This window comes from Euprymna scolopes, chromosome 5 (assembly GCF_053919585.1).
Source record: "Euprymna scolopes isolate OS-2025 chromosome 5, ASM5391958v1, whole genome shotgun sequence".
Lineage (NCBI taxonomy): Eukaryota > Metazoa > Mollusca > Cephalopoda > Sepiida > Sepiolidae > Euprymna > Euprymna scolopes.
In genome coordinates this window covers 65,469,413-65,488,194 of record NC_136486.1, presented here as the reverse complement: position 1 = coordinate 65,488,194, position 18,782 = coordinate 65,469,413, and the positions used below count along the sequence as shown (strand labels likewise).

At 32.2% G+C, this 18,782-nt stretch overlaps 1 protein-coding gene across 5 annotated transcripts in view; it reads right to left on the bottom strand.

Moving 5' to 3' along the window:
* LOC145276824 (bactericidal permeability-increasing protein-like) overlaps positions 1–12,231 on the bottom strand; it is a 230,657-nt gene extending 218,426 nt beyond the window's left edge. For 3 of the 5 annotated variants that reach the window (XR_013868035.1, XM_080128173.1, XM_080128172.1), the window contains exon 1: positions 11,646–11,864. Coding sequence is in view for 3 of the 5 variants with exons in the window: in XM_080128173.1 (XP_079984299.1) it covers positions 11,646–11,772 (127 nt within the window). In the remaining 2 variants the exon portion in view is untranslated. Of the gene's footprint in view, positions 1–11,645 lie in introns of all 5 variants that reach the window. The other 2 variants (XM_080128174.1, XM_080128175.1) reach the window with 2 other exon arrangements.
* Positions 12,232–18,782: the final 6,551 nt, after the last annotated feature.

The window sequence follows — 18,782 nt, the reverse complement described above, 5'->3', positions numbered from 1 at the left end:
CATTTCGCTTTTTTCTAAAAATTGGGCTGGCGTTTTCTTTAAGTTCAAACGAGGCCTTGAATTTATTGCAGCGACCTAAGTTAGTCGTGAATGCCTCAGGAAATAATTCTTTTAAATCGTCTTTTATATTTGCTGTTGTTGGAGAAGAACATTCTAATTTTTTTTTACAGAATGTATCGATTGGCTTATCCCATAGTCCGAATTTCTCAATTAAATCTATTCCAAACAGATTTTCACTATTTTTTAGTACGAATAATTTTAATTTCTTCGAAATCCCTGTCAATTTTATAGGGAGGACTACTTCTCCTTCAAACTTTATACCACCACCAGTTACCGTCCGGGCTGCTTTACTAGTTTTCATCATGGCCGGTTTTCCCAACTTTTTCCACGTATTCAGGTTTATTATAGAAGCATCGGAGCCGGAGTCGAGTAGTAACTTTATTGATGTTTTAAATATTTCCACTTTGACGTATTTTCGCCGATCTTTGTCTAATTTTGTATTTGATTTTGTTTGCCGTACTCTCTTTCTGGTGTAATCTTTATATCTGCAGCAATCGCTTTTGTGTCCCACGGTCTTACAAATGTAGCATTTTTTCTTCTTATAAGGGCAATCTGATTCCCAATGCTTTTCTGCACATCTCTTACAGTTATATCTAGGAAGAGGCTTGTTATATTCTGTACTATATTTATGGTTATTACTTTTGGAATATCCCGTTCCATTGCTTTTCTTTGTTAAGTTCTTGGTTGGTGCGTATGGTTTTCTAACTTTTCTTACATATGCCACTCCGGATTCTTCTATATTTTTTGAATCCTTTTTTAGTGTAATGGCCCTTTCACAGTCCTCTGCTAGTTTCTGGAGGGTTAAATCTTGCTCAGATTCCAGCTTAGACAACACTCGTCTGCGTATTTCTGCATTTTTCGTTGAAACTAACCCTTGAGCGAAGATTAGACATTTAAAATCTTCTACCGTTAGTTCTGCAAGCTTAAAATTATCGCAGTTTTTATTGACAACTGATGCGTATGTCAAATAATCTTGGTTGTCCATCTTTCTTAGATTCATGCACAGCCATCTTTTATGAAAAAGAGATATATTTGGATTAAATAATTCTTTTAGTAATTTTACAGCTTCCATGAACTCTAATTCCGCAGTTTTTTTAGGTAATATGTAATCTACGAATTTGCTGTGTTCTGATGTACCCAATTTTCTGAGTAAGAGGCTCACTTTCTTACTATTTGGCCAATTTTTACAGTCCAGTTGAAAAACATCCGTAGTATGCTTCAAAATTCTTCTCTTCCTCAGGCACATAATGAAATGTGTCCATGCTATTAAAAATAGTTGTATGGGAGAAATTAAAACTATCGACATTTTCTCGATTACTCTTTAGTAGTTCCAGTGTTTTAGCAAAACGTTCCTCTTGTCTTTCTTCATATTCCAATTGCAGTTTTTTCTGCTTTAATTGCGCCATTTTCTGCTTTTCTTCTTGTTCCTGCTGCCATTTCAATAATCTGTCCTCTCTCTTTTCCTCGCGATCAGCCTGTGCCTTTATTTGTGTTTGCAAAAGCTCGTTTTGTGTAGCTTGTCTGCGTTCATCCCGCTCAGCCTGTGCTTGTAAAAATTGCATGAACATTTTTGATAAGTCTTCCACGTTTTTTTATTTTTTTTTTTAGTGTGTAGTTAAAAAAAATATTGTACCATGTACACTATACACCGGTTTGGGTTACAACAAAAAATCAAATTGCTGTAAGCTCCTGTTTTCAATTATAATATCGCTGCTTGCAATAATATATTCTTTTTGCGAGTCACGCTGCAAAAAAAAAAAAATAAATAAAACAGGTTTATCTGGAATCACGAAATGGAATTAACTTTCCGTTTTTAGGCACTTAATAATAAGTAACTCTTTCCACAAAATAAAAGTTTTTTTTTAATCGAGTCACAATTGAATAAATGTATGCAGTACATTTAGTTCTTGGAGGTTTTTTTTCTCTAGTATTTTAGTAATTAAAATACCTCTTAAATTGAGAATACCTTTTTTTTCCGTGACGTTTTACTGTATTATCCGTTATTCAGTGACAACTTCAAGAAAAAAATCCTTTCCTTGAATTTTAGTTTTAGCTGTGGTATTTCCTTTTAGTACCGACGTCAACCAAAACATTAATTAAAAAGTCCTTCAGTTGTTGTTTTGTTTACGGAGAACAGTAATTAGAATCCACTGGTGAACTTTTTCCGTAGGTTACTTCCTTGCTTTTCGTAATACGGGTCTGACCTGTCGTTTTTGCGACAGAACAAAGTTCGCTTTTCGTTTGCAAGTTGGTCCTTTAGTAAGATTTGTCGTGTAGCGACAAAACAAAAATTCACTTTTACATTCGTTTGCAAGTCGGATTCCCAGAAAACGGCGTAAATTGTCGCTTTTGACACGTTAGAGTTTTTTTTCACTTGAGTTGAAACTTCTCTTTAGCCTAAAATCCGTTTGCTCGTCAACACTTTGCATTCCTTAAAAAAATGGTCAAGTTTTGCGTTGTACTTTTTTTTTAAATAGTTCTTCGTCAAACTGTTATATTTGACGCTTCATATCTCGTCGCCAACTGTTGTGGTTGCAAGGTTGAACAATAATTAGTAAGGAAATACAATGAAGACGCAAACAACAAGATAACGCAATAATAAGTGTATTAAAGAAAAGGTATATTTACAATATGTACAAATGGCGGTGTCGAGTCAGAGAGTCTTGGTGGGAGGACATGTACGTTCTTCGGCGTCACTTCTGGTGGCATTTAAGTAAGACACACCAAGGCCAAACTAGGCTTGCCATTTATAGTGTTATGTTATTCGCATATGCAAATAAGTGGTTTCCACCACAACATTTACTCACCAAAGTTTTATATATCACAAATTGAAGAGGAAAGGTCAATAAGTAATATATTCATATTTAAAACAAAAAAGTAGTGTTTTTTTTAGAAATTTACCTGTAAAGTCCGAAGTTTAAAACCTTTTTTTTAAACCACATTGTTTGTTTTTTCTTTTGTTTTTTTTTATGAAACCATGGTCTTTGCTCCTTTAATTGAAAAAAAAAGTAGGGCTTTAATTACATTTTTCGAGTAGTTATAAGCTTGGAAATACAGGGGGTCGAATAACTCACGCCTCATATTTTAAAATGTCTATTAAAAAGTAAATAATTTACTCATCAAAGTGTTATATATCACAAATTGAAGACAAAAGGTCAATAAATAATATATTCAAATTCAAAACAAAAAAAGAAGTGTTTTTTTAGAAATTCCCATGTACAGTTCGAAGTTAAGACCCTATAAAAAACACGTTGTTTGTTTATTTGTTTTTTAATGAAACGTTGGTCCTTGCTCCTTTAATTGACACAAAAAGTAGTGTTTTTTTTAGAAATTTACCTGTAAAGGTCGAAGTTTAAACCCTTGTTAAAAAACAAGGTGTGTGTTTATTTGTTTGTCTTTTAATGAAACATTGATCCTTGCTCCTTTAATTGAAAAAAAATAGGGCTTGAGTTATATTTTTCGAGGAGTTATAAGTTTGGAAAGACGGGGTGGAATTATTCACTATTTTTCACGAAATGTCTGACACACCTACCAATCTACTTATGTTAAGAACGGAATGTCGAATGTGAACGATGAGTTGGACGAAATGTAAAAATGTACCGAATTTAAAAAGGGAACGAAATTCAAATTTTCGTTCCATTTTTACAACAACCGTAAAGCAGAGCATTCTATGCAAATTTTACCTAACTTACTGTATTAATGCTATATTTTTAAGCAAAAAAAATATTTATGTTTGGCTATAAATTCCTAAACTCATTTCATCCTAAATAATTTAGGTGACTGAAATAGGAATCTAATTGAATCTTTAATTTCCTGAATAGTATGCGAGAATTCATTTTTCTTCGAGTTATATCGAATTCATTAATATGGACTTTAGGGGCTTTTTTCGAAATGTTACTGTAAAAATTATTTTTTATTGTTACAAATTACGATACTTTATTTATATAAAATAGCAAAAATAAATTCTTGCGTTTTTTATTTACTACTGAAAACCATAACTTTAGTAAAGGTATTTTTTGTTTAAAGAAAATAAAACATTTTCACTAAGAGTTAAGTAAAAATAATTAGTTCATTATATTCTGCGATCATTATTTGATAAATACTGCAATTTTCATTAAAATTTGCTAATTTCCTTTTTTTGATATGAAAGCGACTATGTGTGGTTAATTTAAATTAGATTTCAATCACGTGGTTACATTATCAATAATCATGTGATTAACCCATTGAAAATTTACGATATTGTAAACAAATTCTGTTTACATTAAGCCTGTAGTGTTTTTTTAGTGATGCAGTTTTGGCGACTGAGATTTAAAAAAAAACCTGCGAGATCAGGAGAAAGAAATGTCCAGAAAATCGCTAGATTTTTAACTTTTATCATCTGAAATTTTCAAAAATCGCTAATTCCTCCCCCAAACTCCATATTTTAACTTCCTTACATAAAAAATATAAATATAGTATATTCAATATATAAAATGTTCCGTGTTTTCTCACTATATGTTTCTGGAATCATATTGAAGCGGTAAGCTCCCCAGAAGGCTTACATATTTTATCAGTTAGTTTTACCTGTTTTTTCAGAGAGGGTATTTTTTTGGCAGGAAACAAATCATAAACTCAAACTTTTTATAATAAAAGTTAAATTGAAATATACTGAAAATTAAACATCACAATAATGGTGCAACATATTTTGAAATTAGAAAAATTAAAAAACAAAAAAACTTTGTTTTAACATGTTAAAAGTATTTAGGTTGGTAGATAATTAAATTCTACTGTTTGGTATAAGTTTTTTTGTTTGTTTTTTTTTTCTGTTTCTATCGTATTTTAAACTAAACTTCGAAGATTGGAATGCCCCCCACCTAAAATGTACTTGGAAAAATCGATTTTATAGCGAGATTTTAGAATGGTTAGCCGAAAAAAAGGGGAAAACAAAACATATAATGAATAAATAATCGTTACCAAAGGTAATAAATGCTACTTTTTTTTACTTACATGAATGAGTTTATTTTATGTTTTAAAGTATTTTCAAGCGCTTTCCTTTATTTTTTACTCTAAAATTGCGGGTGTGTGGGTGCGAAATACCTCCAGATTTTCTAGAATTCCCTGCTAGATTGCAAACGAAATCTCCAGATAAAGCAGGAAAACCGCTAAATTGGAACCAATGGTCACGTGACAGGAAGCGGTAATAAATAATTGTCCCTAAATAAAAAAAATGGCCTATATGTACAAAGAAACCCACCTATTTATCATAGAAAATTAAGTATAATTAAAAAGAAATATATAAAAACATACATGCATATAGTAAACATATTATACCAAAACGTGGAAGTCATACGTCCAGTGGGGTTTAAACTATTAATTGCGAACGAACCAAGAGTTACATGTTTATATATATATATAGATATATAAGAGAGAAACAAAATTGAAACTGTATATTGAACTTCACAAACAAAATTTATTGTTCGCTTGAATACGCCAAAAAAAAAACAATTTATTAATGCTTATTCCGCGCAGTTTCAAAGAATGCTATTCAATCGTAATTTGTGTTTATAGTATTTAGTCGAACAATAAATGTTGCTTGTAAAGTACCATTTACAGTATTAAGTGTCTTCTTTTATCAAAAGCACTACTCTCTGTTGCGTTTTGTAGCTTTATTATCCGATTGGGATTAAATTATATATATATATATATATATATATATATATATATATATATATATATATATATATATATATATATATATATATAAACATGGTATTTATATTAGATGGAAGTTTACCATTGCGTATATCAGGTTTTATTTTATTGATATATATATATATATATATATATATATATATATATATATATATATATATATATATATATATATATATATATATAAATGAACGTGTTTGTGTGTCTGAGTATTTCTGTCTGTGTGGGTGTGTGTATAAATTTCCCTACGCAATAATTCTGTCAATTTTTAGACTACAGACACGACATTTGATATATATGGTACTGACATTTGGGAAAATCTTTGTGATCGGTTTGCGGCCAGAAATGTGACTGTTAAGGAGTCAAAGTTCAACGATTTGACCTTTGAGAACTCTATCAAACTCCTCCAACAATTTTGGGTCTAAACACTTTAAATTTTAGATATAAGTTGATTGTAGATGGATCTAACTTAATATCTTGATTTGAGCCCAAAGCTATAAATGTTAAGTTGTCAAAAAGGAGTCAAAGTTTAAAAAAAAACATTGACCCCTTCGGTCTCTACCAAATAACTCAGAAAATTTCTGGTCTAAACATTTGAAATTTTACGCAAAGGGTATTCAGATATAGGGCAAGCTTTTTAATCGGTTTGGGTCGAAAATTTTTAGTTACCCATATATAAATGTATGTATGTATGTATGTACGTTTGCATGTCTGCATAAAACTTTCGACAGAGGAGACGCATTTTTACAGGACCAATATCATTTTGAAGATCGACCTGTCAGACGGAAAATATCGAAAAATTGGCTAAAATTATTAACATCTACATCTTCAACTAGCCACTTTTCTACAGGGGGAGGTCGCGTTTTTTTCGCCGATATTTTCGAAAGTCATCCTCTCCTTTTAATTGCCTAGCCTTTATTTAAACTTATGTCACGTCCTTCTTGGGGGTTGTCGTAACAGCAAAGACGTCAGTTTTTACTTGTTCTTTTCCTCTATCGCGGTACGGGTTCGAGTCTTCCTTCCTACTACCACTTTTTTTTACTCAACATACACCTCCAAACACCCGGGAAACCCCGGGCTTAAATGATAGTATATATATATATATATATATATATATATATATATATATATATATATATATATATATATTCCAGGTTTTATATGTAGAAAAGAAAGAAAAATTATATTTCCAGGAGGTTGTTTATAGTACTCAAGTAATTATTTTACGAAATTAATTCATATTATACAGCAACATATTATTTTATTTAAGTTTCCCTATAATTATTCTATACCCTTGTTCTTGTCAGGGCTAGGTGTTTTAATAAAACACTGACCGCGATTACGAACTGATATATATATTATCGTATGAATATTTCTTATAATATTAAAGCAACAGATTGATTATATTGACTTATGATAATTTCGTTTATCTAAATCCCTATATATAATGAAAGAGGCGCTGTCCCCACCCTGGACCAAAATACCGTAGGTTTGCACAGCTGCTGTCTTTTTCCTCTTAAAAAAGTACTACTCCTACTACCATACGACACAGGGAGGTGTTCTTCATTAGGGTGATATAAAAGTGTTCACCCGAATTTTCTTGCTCATATACTTATGCACACACCATCATATTTCCTTTTACCTATCCCTCAAAATAATGATCTTTCCTTCCTCACATTTTCTTAAATCTCCTTGGGTGCCGACTTAATATTTAGTCATTCTGGAATGAACGAAACCTCATTGAAAAAAGAACGCGCCAGAGATTAAAACAGACATTGCCTCCCGGAAACTCGAATAAAATGAACCGAACTTTAGTTTTATTACTACCAGAAAATGCACTTCCCCTGTTATTACTTTAGTGAGAACGAATTACTATTTCATTACTTATTACTAAGATATCATTGTCTATTCTATCATTTTTTTACATGCACACCTTCTCATTATTTGATCTTTTTGTATTATATAAAAATACAATGTTGCTCTCATTACGAATTTTTTTTTTATTAAAATTAGTTTTTACAATTATATATCTATACTTTTGTATATAATTAATCTTGTCTTTTACAAATATTTTATGTTCGAAAATCACGAGTGGCTTATTACTTATGTGTCGTGTTATTTGACCAAGAAGTCGGATTTTTTTGCGTTTGTTGTTTTTTTTTCATTTCGTTTGTTTCATTAGATTTATTTTTTACTTACGCAGGCTTTTAAATAAATGTTTTTACAATTATATATTTATATTGTGTAGACAATAACTTGTTCAGTTTACTTATACATTCTGTGCGGAAAGAAAACAGTGGTTTATTACTTATTTGTGTTATTGCATCGCGAAAAATAATAGTGTGTTTTATATATTTTAATGTTATTCATTTACTGCAATTATAGTGTAAGATACTCATAGTAGAGAAATCATAATTATATTTTCTTTTTATAAGAAGGATAACGATATTGTATATCGTTTTTACTTAAATATTATTAGGGACGCATAAGATAAGACAATCATTTCATTTTGTGTTCGTGTTTCTGATTCGGGATTGTTAAAGTTTTTTTTTCAAATTTTCACAAACTTTAAATGGGTAAAATTTAATCACGCTATTATTTAACATCTGCCTCAGCGTAGTATAGATACACCAACCTCCCCATGTTAAGAACGGTTTTCATGGTTGGTCGTGCTTGTTCTGAAAGCCGTTTTTACGATGGAGAGGTTAGGGATGTTAATAGGAGGTTTCTTTTCTTTTTACTATACTTTCGGTTTTTCTTCTTCCAATTTTTACCGTCTGTTCACTAGCTTTCCTTTTGCTCAATCGGCATGATCAGATATTTTCCGTTGTTAACGAGCTTTACACTGCAAAATAATGAAGTTAAAAAAAAATATGTGTGTGTGTGTTTTTTATAATGTATAATGTAAAGTGTTTAACAATACAATGTACGATTTTGGGTACCGTGCTGTTTTTATTTAAAAAGTCATTTTATCCTTGAAAGGGAGGGGTCCTTTTCAATATTATTACACCTTGCGATTGGATAAAAAAATTGGCATGAAACTTGCATTTATCCTGAAAAGTCTCTTTACAAATGGCTTTGTGCCAAAAATCCATAAGCACCAATGCATATGATGGCAAAGCGCGATACCATCTGCCATCATATGCATCTGAGAAGGCTAAATCACAAATTAGTTACTAAACACCACTCCCATGTAAAGAAGGGTTTGAAAATAATAACATTATTATTTCATCACTGGACAAAAATACAGAAGTACACAACAGATTAAAACTTACTCTGGCATTATTCCTTGTTTTAGTATTTCTTACACAAATTGTATAGTTTAAATTTTAATATAATCGCATATTAACATTTTCAATAACGTGATAATATTTAACACATTTAAAGTTTAGTGGAGGATTAATTTAAACCAAAAGTTAGTGCTTATGCATCTTGATATCGCGCTATTTGTAAATAGTATTTCCAGGTTAAAATCGAGTTTCACCATATGTTTCAATATTTTTTTTTTAGAATTCTGTTTTTTTTTGTTGTTTTTTTTGTAATCCAAAATTACCGAGAAAAATAATTATCAAGAAAAAATGTTTATGCTTTCTCAGCATTATAATATTGATTTTATATCCAATTTTATTTACAACTTTCAGGTAAGTAAAATAAATAACGGCATCTTATATATATACTTGCGGGGGTACCCTACGTTGCCCGGGTGTGGTAACCCAGGAGGTGGAATTAAAAAGTGTTTTTAAAAAGTGGTATAGTACCGGGATTCCATGGCGTTGCCTGGGACGTGTAAGGAACCAAGGAGAGGGGGGCGTTATAAGAATAATTAATTAATAGAACGGGAGGGGGGCAAAGAAAAGTACGCAGTTTGGGTGGAGAGAGAAAAAAGTGGTAGTAGGAAGACAGGCTTGAACCCGTAACGCGAATGAGAAAAAACATGACGCCTTCGACGATGTCTCCATCGTCCCACCGTAGGATCGGAATGTTGAAATTAAGCGACGTCAATCAAACCGATACCATGACTTGCAAAAATTGACACGCGAAAAAAGCGGCCCCAACTCTTAGAAAACTGTCCATATATGGGTGAAGAAATTTTTTTTTTTTTTTATCCAATTTTTCGATACATGTCGTCCGAAAGGTCTAACTTTAAAACGATAATTATCTCGTGAGGATCCGTCGCCTCTGTCGGAAGTGTTTGGTGGACATACAACCATACACATCCATTTTGTCTTTTATATATTGGATAACAATAACTATTTCTTAATTATTATATCTTTTCAGCTATAAAAATGTAAACTTTTTATGAAGCTCTATTTATTTTGTTTAGTTTTCGTAACATGAAACGTGAGGGGTATAAAACCTTAAATACACTATTTCGTCTTATTCTAGCGAAACATACTTTGAATATGTAAGCGTATTTAATATTGAATAAATATTAAAAATATTAAGGAAAATGTGACGATTATTTGATTTTTCTAGATTTTTAAGACATGCGTATATGTACGATTTCACAAACGTAACTACATAGGACCGTTGTTTTAAAGCGTCGATACTGTAAACACGATATTTGTCTCGCATTTTAATTATTTTTGTATGCTGTAAAAAATTTGTAAAACATATTAGCAGCTTATTTTAAGCTTCTCCTCTTAAATGGTTAAAAAGGATGGTAATGTTAAATTACAGTTACATTGTGTTAGATACGAGGGTGTTTAAACTCTGGCGTTCTTTGGGGGTATGTAGTATACACTTTTTAAAAAGCTAAAACAACTGATTAGGCTATTTTGGCAGTAGACATCCGTTTAATCTCTTCTATTTTAGTGTATTTAATATTTAACACATTGATTATTTAAAATAACATGTTCTTTTAATTAAAACATAGATATCGATTTCGAAAACAAATATTGCAGGTTCTATGTTTTATCTGAAATTTTTTTAAACATTTGTTCTACAAAACTAAGTTAACGGTTTTATCCTTCAGTATTATGCAACTTATCGGTGTCCACCAAACAAGTCACTTTTAGTGATTGTTTTTTTAAAGAAGTCATTTCGAGGAGTGAACCGTCGTGCATTACTCGTGAAGCAGTAGGTTAAAATCTTCACAAGTTCCTTTAGAACTTTCGCTGCACGGTCGATCCTGATTTATGCCGATATTTTTTTGTATTTAAAAACATGTTTTAACATAAAGAGCGTGAATGAGTGCTTTTCTAATAGTTTTTGGAAAACGCAAATAGGTCTAAAACAAAAAATATATTGTTTCTTCCTATTTCACCATTGTTTGTTATTTAAAAACCCCAGATGTTTAAGAGAAACACTGTTCGATAGTATTTTTTCCACCAAAAATCCAGTCTTGCCAGCATAATATCTTGCAATAAATTTTACCTTGAACTATACCCTGTAAATACCAGCAAATTTTGTGAAAACACCAGCCCAAACACAATATGGGGTGTCTATTTAAAAAACCCATTTTTTACATGAGGAATTTTGGGGTTGGCCAACAACAAAAACAAAATCGGTATTTTAAATTTTTCCACCGCAATAGTTCATTTCAACGACAAACATCGAAAGATTTGCTAAAAAATATTAACAAAGACGTCAGGGTTTTTCCCGTTCTTTTACTCGATTGCGGTACGGGTCCGAGCCTGCCTTCTTACTACCACTTTTTTTCAACATACGCATCCTAACACCCGAGCAACGCCGGGCTGAAATGCTAGTATACATATATATACATATATATGTATATATATATATATATATATATATATATATATATAGATAGATAGATATAGATATATAAACCTAAGTTTATATATCTGTATGCATAAGTTGTCGAGCATAGTTGGTAAACATGCAAAATTTTGTTTAAATTTGTTATTATAGATGAAATAAAAGATGCTTACCGTAGTCGAGGCCTGGTTTCCCTATTTGCACTTGCATACCTGGATTTTCCTGGCAAATACTGATGTGATGTATGAAAAACACAGTAGTCGCTAATAGCGTTGAGATCAAATATTTTAAGCGTACCATTATACAGGAATCTTCGAGTTTTTTTTTCTCCTAGCCTTCTGTATAATGTTTATGATTCTTGACAAAATATCTACCTTTTGTATTAATCAATAATAAAGCAAACTATGCTATATTGCACGTTAATCAGTAAATATATGACCTTAATAATTTATTCATAACGCATTACTTATTCCTGAGTAAAAAGCAAGTAACCAGTTGTTTGTTTTCGATCTTTTTAAAATATATTCATGCCACGGCTTTTTCTCTCTTCGCGTAAAAAAGCTTGTCCGAATCCATTTATATGTTTTGCACGTTTGTCGATTTGTTCAATGGACAAAACTCATCTACTACCAATTCGACGTGGATTTTATTCGAAATATGCGATTTTTTTTCTCCCAAGGCGATAAGAAAACAAATAAAAAGAAACAACTTTTAACAAAGATCGGCTGGCGGATTCCAAACTATATTTCAACATTATATGATGCATCTCTCTTTCTCTGTCTGCCTGTATTTCTCTCTCTCTCTATCTCTTCCAATCCCTCTCTCTCTCTGTCTCTCTCTCTCTATATATATATATATGTGTGTGTGTGTGTGTTTGTGTGTGCGTGTGTGTGTCTGTGTAAAAAGTGCACAAAAAATATATAGATGTTTATATCTTTTCTGTGTTTATTTCCTATGTGTTGACGTGTAGAAATAAAAATGTCTATCGAAAAAATTCGAAAATGTTTCTTTCAAGTGCACATTATTTCCACCGTTCTTTCGGTCTTTTTCAGTGCAAATGATGGAAACATGGGTGCAGGACGGGCAGGGTTAGCAGAATTTCGAGCACGGTTATACCCATGGAGTTCAAATATGTTTGAATGTGCCCCTCTCAATTTTGTTGGACTTCAAATGTCATCAACGGTGGCGCCCTCTATTCAATAATACTATTTCATAAAATGTTCAATTGAACACCCGTGCACCTCATGTACACAGTCGCATATTTAAACATACATGCATGTAGACATGTACACTTACATATATTTTATATGTACCCATACACACACACAGAATTAGAACACACATTTATAGACGTACGTACACACACACGTTTATAGACGTACGTACACACACACGTTTATAGACGTACGTACACATACAGCTGGATACTGAAGAACAGATGTAGGCCGATAAGATAAGTGGAATCTTCTTACCAAGAGGGCCCTGTCGGTGGGGCATTAGAACTGCCCCCCTGCAGAGGGTAAAAGTCCCTCAATGGGGGTCCTGGATATGACCTTAAACTATATCGAGTTGTGAGAGCCCCGGCTTGTGGGCTTTGGGGAGTGTGGAGACACCCTTTATTTACCATTGCTCCCAGGTCTACTCTGCCCCGGAGTGGTAGTACCTGTTAGGGTCCCAACCATGGGTTAAATAGAAACCGACGTGAAAACAACAAATATATTATATTAAAAAAAAATCTTCAAAACCTTTGGATTCGGCATTAAATAACCCGAAAAGGGTTGATATGCCGTAAAACAAAACAAACCAACCAACCAATCTTACCAAGAGCTGATGATTCCCATTTGAATTATAAATTTATTCTTATTCTAGGTACGGGGAGGGGTGAAATGATAATTGGCGTGTCTGAATTCTCTACACACACAAACTCCTACACACATTTATTTATTCCACCGCTCACAGTAGAGTCTAGTGTCTTTAATTAATCCATATATACACACATATATTGTTTAAAAAATAAATGAAGAATATTCTTCTTTGTGTTCATCTTTATTTACTTAATCTATTTCTATTTGTGATCGAACATAGTAAAATATTAGTGTAAGCCTCTAGGATTATGGGATATTTGTTTTATAACGTTTCTCTGTCCATTTGTGTGTTCACATGTCTCTCCCTTTCTACTCACACATACATGCACGGTCGTCTATACACATATATACATACATACATACATAAATACATACATACATAAATACATACATAAATAAAATTACAGATATAAGCGAAAGCCATTTTTTTAAAATGAAAACTATCACAAAAATTGGAAACATAATGTGCCGGTAAGAGGTTAATAACAATGGTGAACATAAAATTCAAAGTTATATATTGCGATGTAAGACAAAGGGTTAAATAATAACAATAATAGTAATAATAAAAATAATAATGATAATAATAATAATAATAATAATAATAAAAATAATAATAATAACAATAATAATGATAATAATAATTATAAACTAATCCCGTATATCTTGAAATCCGTAAATCTTTGTATATAGGGATTGTGAGAGGGCAATAATAATAATAATAATAACGCACCCACATATACACCTGTGGATTTGTGTTCACGCGTATGCGTATTGGACAATGGAATTAAACATATGTTGAAAATTACAATATATGACAACTAAAAAAAAAAAAAACGGAACAAAGCCTTACGAAAACGAAGAGAAAATCATAGTGTGGAATGTATACTCACTCTGCCTTATGCCCTGTAGGAAAAAATTTAGTGGTAAAAAGTATAATAAAATTAGTTTCACGTATAAGGTTAACTTAAAACGATTGTACTCTCACATCTTGTAAGGTTTGTACTAAATTTATGATGTTGTAGTATTTTTTCTTGTAAATTTTAATCATATAAATATACCTGATACAACCTTAGTATAAAACATGTCATTTCTAAAAGTTATACAAAACACGCCTTCTTCTTGGTACTAATTCTAAGTTTATGTGGTAACACGAAAAATAAAAGGATAAAGAGAGAATGTGAGATTGCCGGTTACACGAAAACTTATAATGGCGCAAAAATAAGGAATGATATTTAGCTAAATTTCTATGTGCAACTCATTCCACTGTAAAATCTACAAGAAGTGTCCGTTTCTTTTTCAGGTTGTCCAAACGTCATAGTCTACAAAGGTAATATTTCACCGTGAGATCATTTTAAATGATGATATTTACTTTGTTTAATTTAATTAATTTTACAACGAACTGTGTAATATAGACTTTTAGCACCTAGGTGTTTAAATTTTTTAGAACATTTCAAATTGGATAAAGGTAATTGAAATGTGGAGTATTTAATTTATTTGATATACTTTACAAATAAAAGAATACGATTGGACACAGAAAGTCAATGTTTTACATAGCAATAGAATTCCTAATCTCGCGTCCCTGAGTTTAAATTAGATAATTAGATAAATAAATATATATATATGTGTGTGTGTGTGTGTGTGTGTGTGTGTGTGTGTGTTTATTGAAAAGAAAAAAGAATGGTGTCTTGCAATTTAGGTAGTTATGGGTTAATACATACGCCAACGCACGTGCGGATACGCATACCTACAGACACATGCATATGTACATCTCTACACATCGACACACAGACACATACACACAAACACACACACACACACACATATATATATATATATATATATATATATATATATATATATATATATATAAACAATGTATATGAAGACATGCATGCATCTATATGCAGAGATACTCATACATACTCATACATACACACACCTCATATACACATATACATACTCATATATATATATGTATATATATACATATATATATATGTATATATATACACCTATGTATTTATTCAGTAACCTATTATAGATTTTCCAGAAATAACGAGTTTATATCTTTGCGATTCAATGCGTTCTCTGATTATCTCAGCGTGCTTTCTTTAGCTCTTGCTATTTGACTCTTACAATGATTTATAGCACCTACGAAAAGTTGCCTATTTTTATTTGACTTATAATGTACAAACCGACCGAATGCCTGCTGTCTTTGTGAAATCGCAGCTGCACAATCGGCAGTGAATCATGGGCGTGACTGGGGCTTACTATAATACTTCCGTGTGGAAACATTTGTTTCAATGGCCGCTTTGCACGATTCAGTTATCTAATTGGTACATTGTTCAGCAGGAAGAGAGACTATATCGGTCCCTTGGTCTTCTCGGGTGTGTTTGCTAATGTTTTCCCAGTCAGCCCTGTAATAGTAGTTTGTTCTTTTGAGCAATGGTTCCTCACTTTGAGGTTGAGATGGTTTGCGTTTCCAAGTGGCCTGTGGGCATTATTTACTCAATCCGCAGAAACTGTGGTGAGAAATAGATCTAGAAGTGAAGCCGGTGAGATTCACAACCTGGTAGGCGACTTGGCAACAATACTGTATGTATGAGGTAATATGCTATAAAGTAGCTATACGTAGACCGCCTAGATGCATCTGTGGAATCTGAGGAACGGGACCAATTTTTATGGTGGACATTAAAGTCACCAAACACATGTATGTGGGTGTTACTATCTAAGGAGAGTGTTGCATCTATACTATCAGAAACATGATCGATTAGGGTACAATCTTGATTTGAGAGAGAACGGTAGCAAATGTATGAGTAATTAACACTTTTCACCACACCCAGGTACACTCTGGTGTTGACTTTCAAGCAGAGATGGAATTATACTAAAACTATAACCGTGACCAAAAACTTTGTTTTCATCGCCCTTAACATGTCCCTGTTATTTGTGTTGCAACGAAGCAATGCATTTACAGGGTATTGGAAATGGTTTTGTTCTAAAACTTGGATCGATAGAGATCATGGGTGTTACAGCGGCGAATCTCGGATCTCGCTCGTTTCATAGTGTGTCACTTTGGAATAAATTATTTCATATATTAGTAAACTCCTCTTTCAATCACCTTAATTAGTTGCGACATTACTCACAAACAAATTATTTTTCTTTAATTATATTTTATTCCAAAAAAATTAAAAACCATTCTATGAAAGCAAGGTAGATCTCATAATTTTATTACACCCCACCTGTTACAAGAACAAGTTCCCTTTTCTTGTAAGTAAAAATGAGATAGGATAAACCGAGAATGCGAACCTGGAAAGCTAAGTTTGGAATTAAAATTCAGGAAGGAATTCTCATTGTTAGTTTTATATAAAATAGCAGATATGCTTGTTGTAAAAGGAATTCGATTGTTTAGAAATGTTTTGTTAAAAGGAATTTGATGATGCAATTCTGTTTATGAAAACATGATTAAAACAAGTACAGTTAGAAAAACGAACAATAGCAAATTTAAAAATTTGAAAAATAAGCCAGGTCGAAAATAGGTTAGAAGAAATGGATTGGACAGGTGCGAGCCAGACATGTGAGAATCATGCATGTTTAGGCCACGAGATTGACCAAGCACGTTTTTGACCATGCGATGACATCATGGCTGAGAAATGAATCCTCAATATACTTGCTAGTTTTAGAAGACAAAGACAGTCACAGACCGGGAGAGAGTCGGACAGAGAGAGAACAGAAGGATAATCGAGTCCGGATCGAATCTCCCTTTGGAAGCGAAGGGTAAGAAGTTGAAATCATGTAGTGAATTTTAATTTCTGGATGTCTTCATTGACCGGTCGAAGAAATAAAGAAACATCATATTTTGTTACTGCCTTCTTCGTTGTCGTCTTTCTCAACAAACAAATTGTGAATCATTTATACATAGTCTCACTCATCTATAATGAACTTAAGAAATGTGTCTCCCCTGTCTATCAAGAATTAATGACTGTCCTCTCCTAATATATGTTATAAGAACCGATCCCTCCTCTCTAATATATGTGTTTAGAAGAAACATTCACAGAACTGTATAAATCTATATCTCTTCTACCCCCCACTCATTGTGTATTACATGCCCGTCTCTGTATTAGAATGTGTCCGATATATGTCTTTCGCTCCAATCTGAACACTCAACTATATAATACAGGGTGACCCAAAAAACAGAGGACATTCAATTGTTTTTCAGAGCATTTTACAGTCAACGGAGATAAAAAAAAGACCCTAGCGTTTTGATGTGATGTTTTGAATATAATAAACTAGTTATGACCAAAGTTTCATTTTATTCGGACAAAATACTAACAAACGGGGCCTAATTAGAGTTGGGCCCCGTTTTTTTTTTTTGGGGGGGGGGGGTCACACTGTATAATATAATATTCATCCCCTTAAAAAAGACCCCTATGCAACACACGCTGTCAAACTAAAACAGACATATCACATTGCTTTTTATGAGGATCTACATTATGAAAACAAACAAACTGATTAAACTTTGTGACATATTTCCATTCTATTGAAGTAAGGTGCGAATGCAGACACCGTAAATTAAATGTACCATCTGTCCTCAAACTAAAACATGCTTATTAAATAGTATTAAGAGCATCTATATTAAAAACAAAAACTCTTATAGATTTTTTTTAATTGTATTTCTATTCTTTGTGGGCTGGGCGCGTTCAGAGACCCCACAGTCTTAAAAAACTAACCCTGTACAAAATGTAACATACCCATTTTTGATCCCTGATAGCTCTTCTATCATTGTATGTGGTAGTTCAGTATAATAGCAAACCACATAGGAGCCTATTAGTGTACAGACACACACACAGACGGTCAGCTTTATTATGTGGATAAGTAAATAAAATAAGAATGATATTAACATTAGTCTATGGAATAAAAAAATCTGGTCCAGAAATTTGTCATTATTTGTTAAGAAATGGATGTCTATTAAGAATGTTTTATATTGAGTTTGTCTGTGAGATATAATGTATTACATGATTCATTGCCATATTAAGAGGACTGGTCTATTTGTATGTATCTCAGTTTGTTCAGCTAAACATAAATCTACACAAACCTCGTGTATCTCTTTTCGGTGTTAAGTCTGCTGTTTAATTGCATAAATTATATGTAATCAAAAATATTAAATACATGGTAATATACTGGAGCAGCATTACTAAAGCTACCTTTTTTTTACTAAAAAAAGCAATTTTAAAAGTTATTATGTATCAATTTTAATTATCTTTTCTAATCTTTACGCTGTTTAATATCCGATGTCTTTCATCATCAATGTCAATAACAGGATTCAACGGCTCTTCACTAACTCGTCTATTCACCCGTCTATATATACGCCCCTTTAACCCCTTCGTCCGTCCAAGTGATTTATTTAAAAATTGCTTTAGTTTAATACTGTTTTAAAAAGTAGTTTTA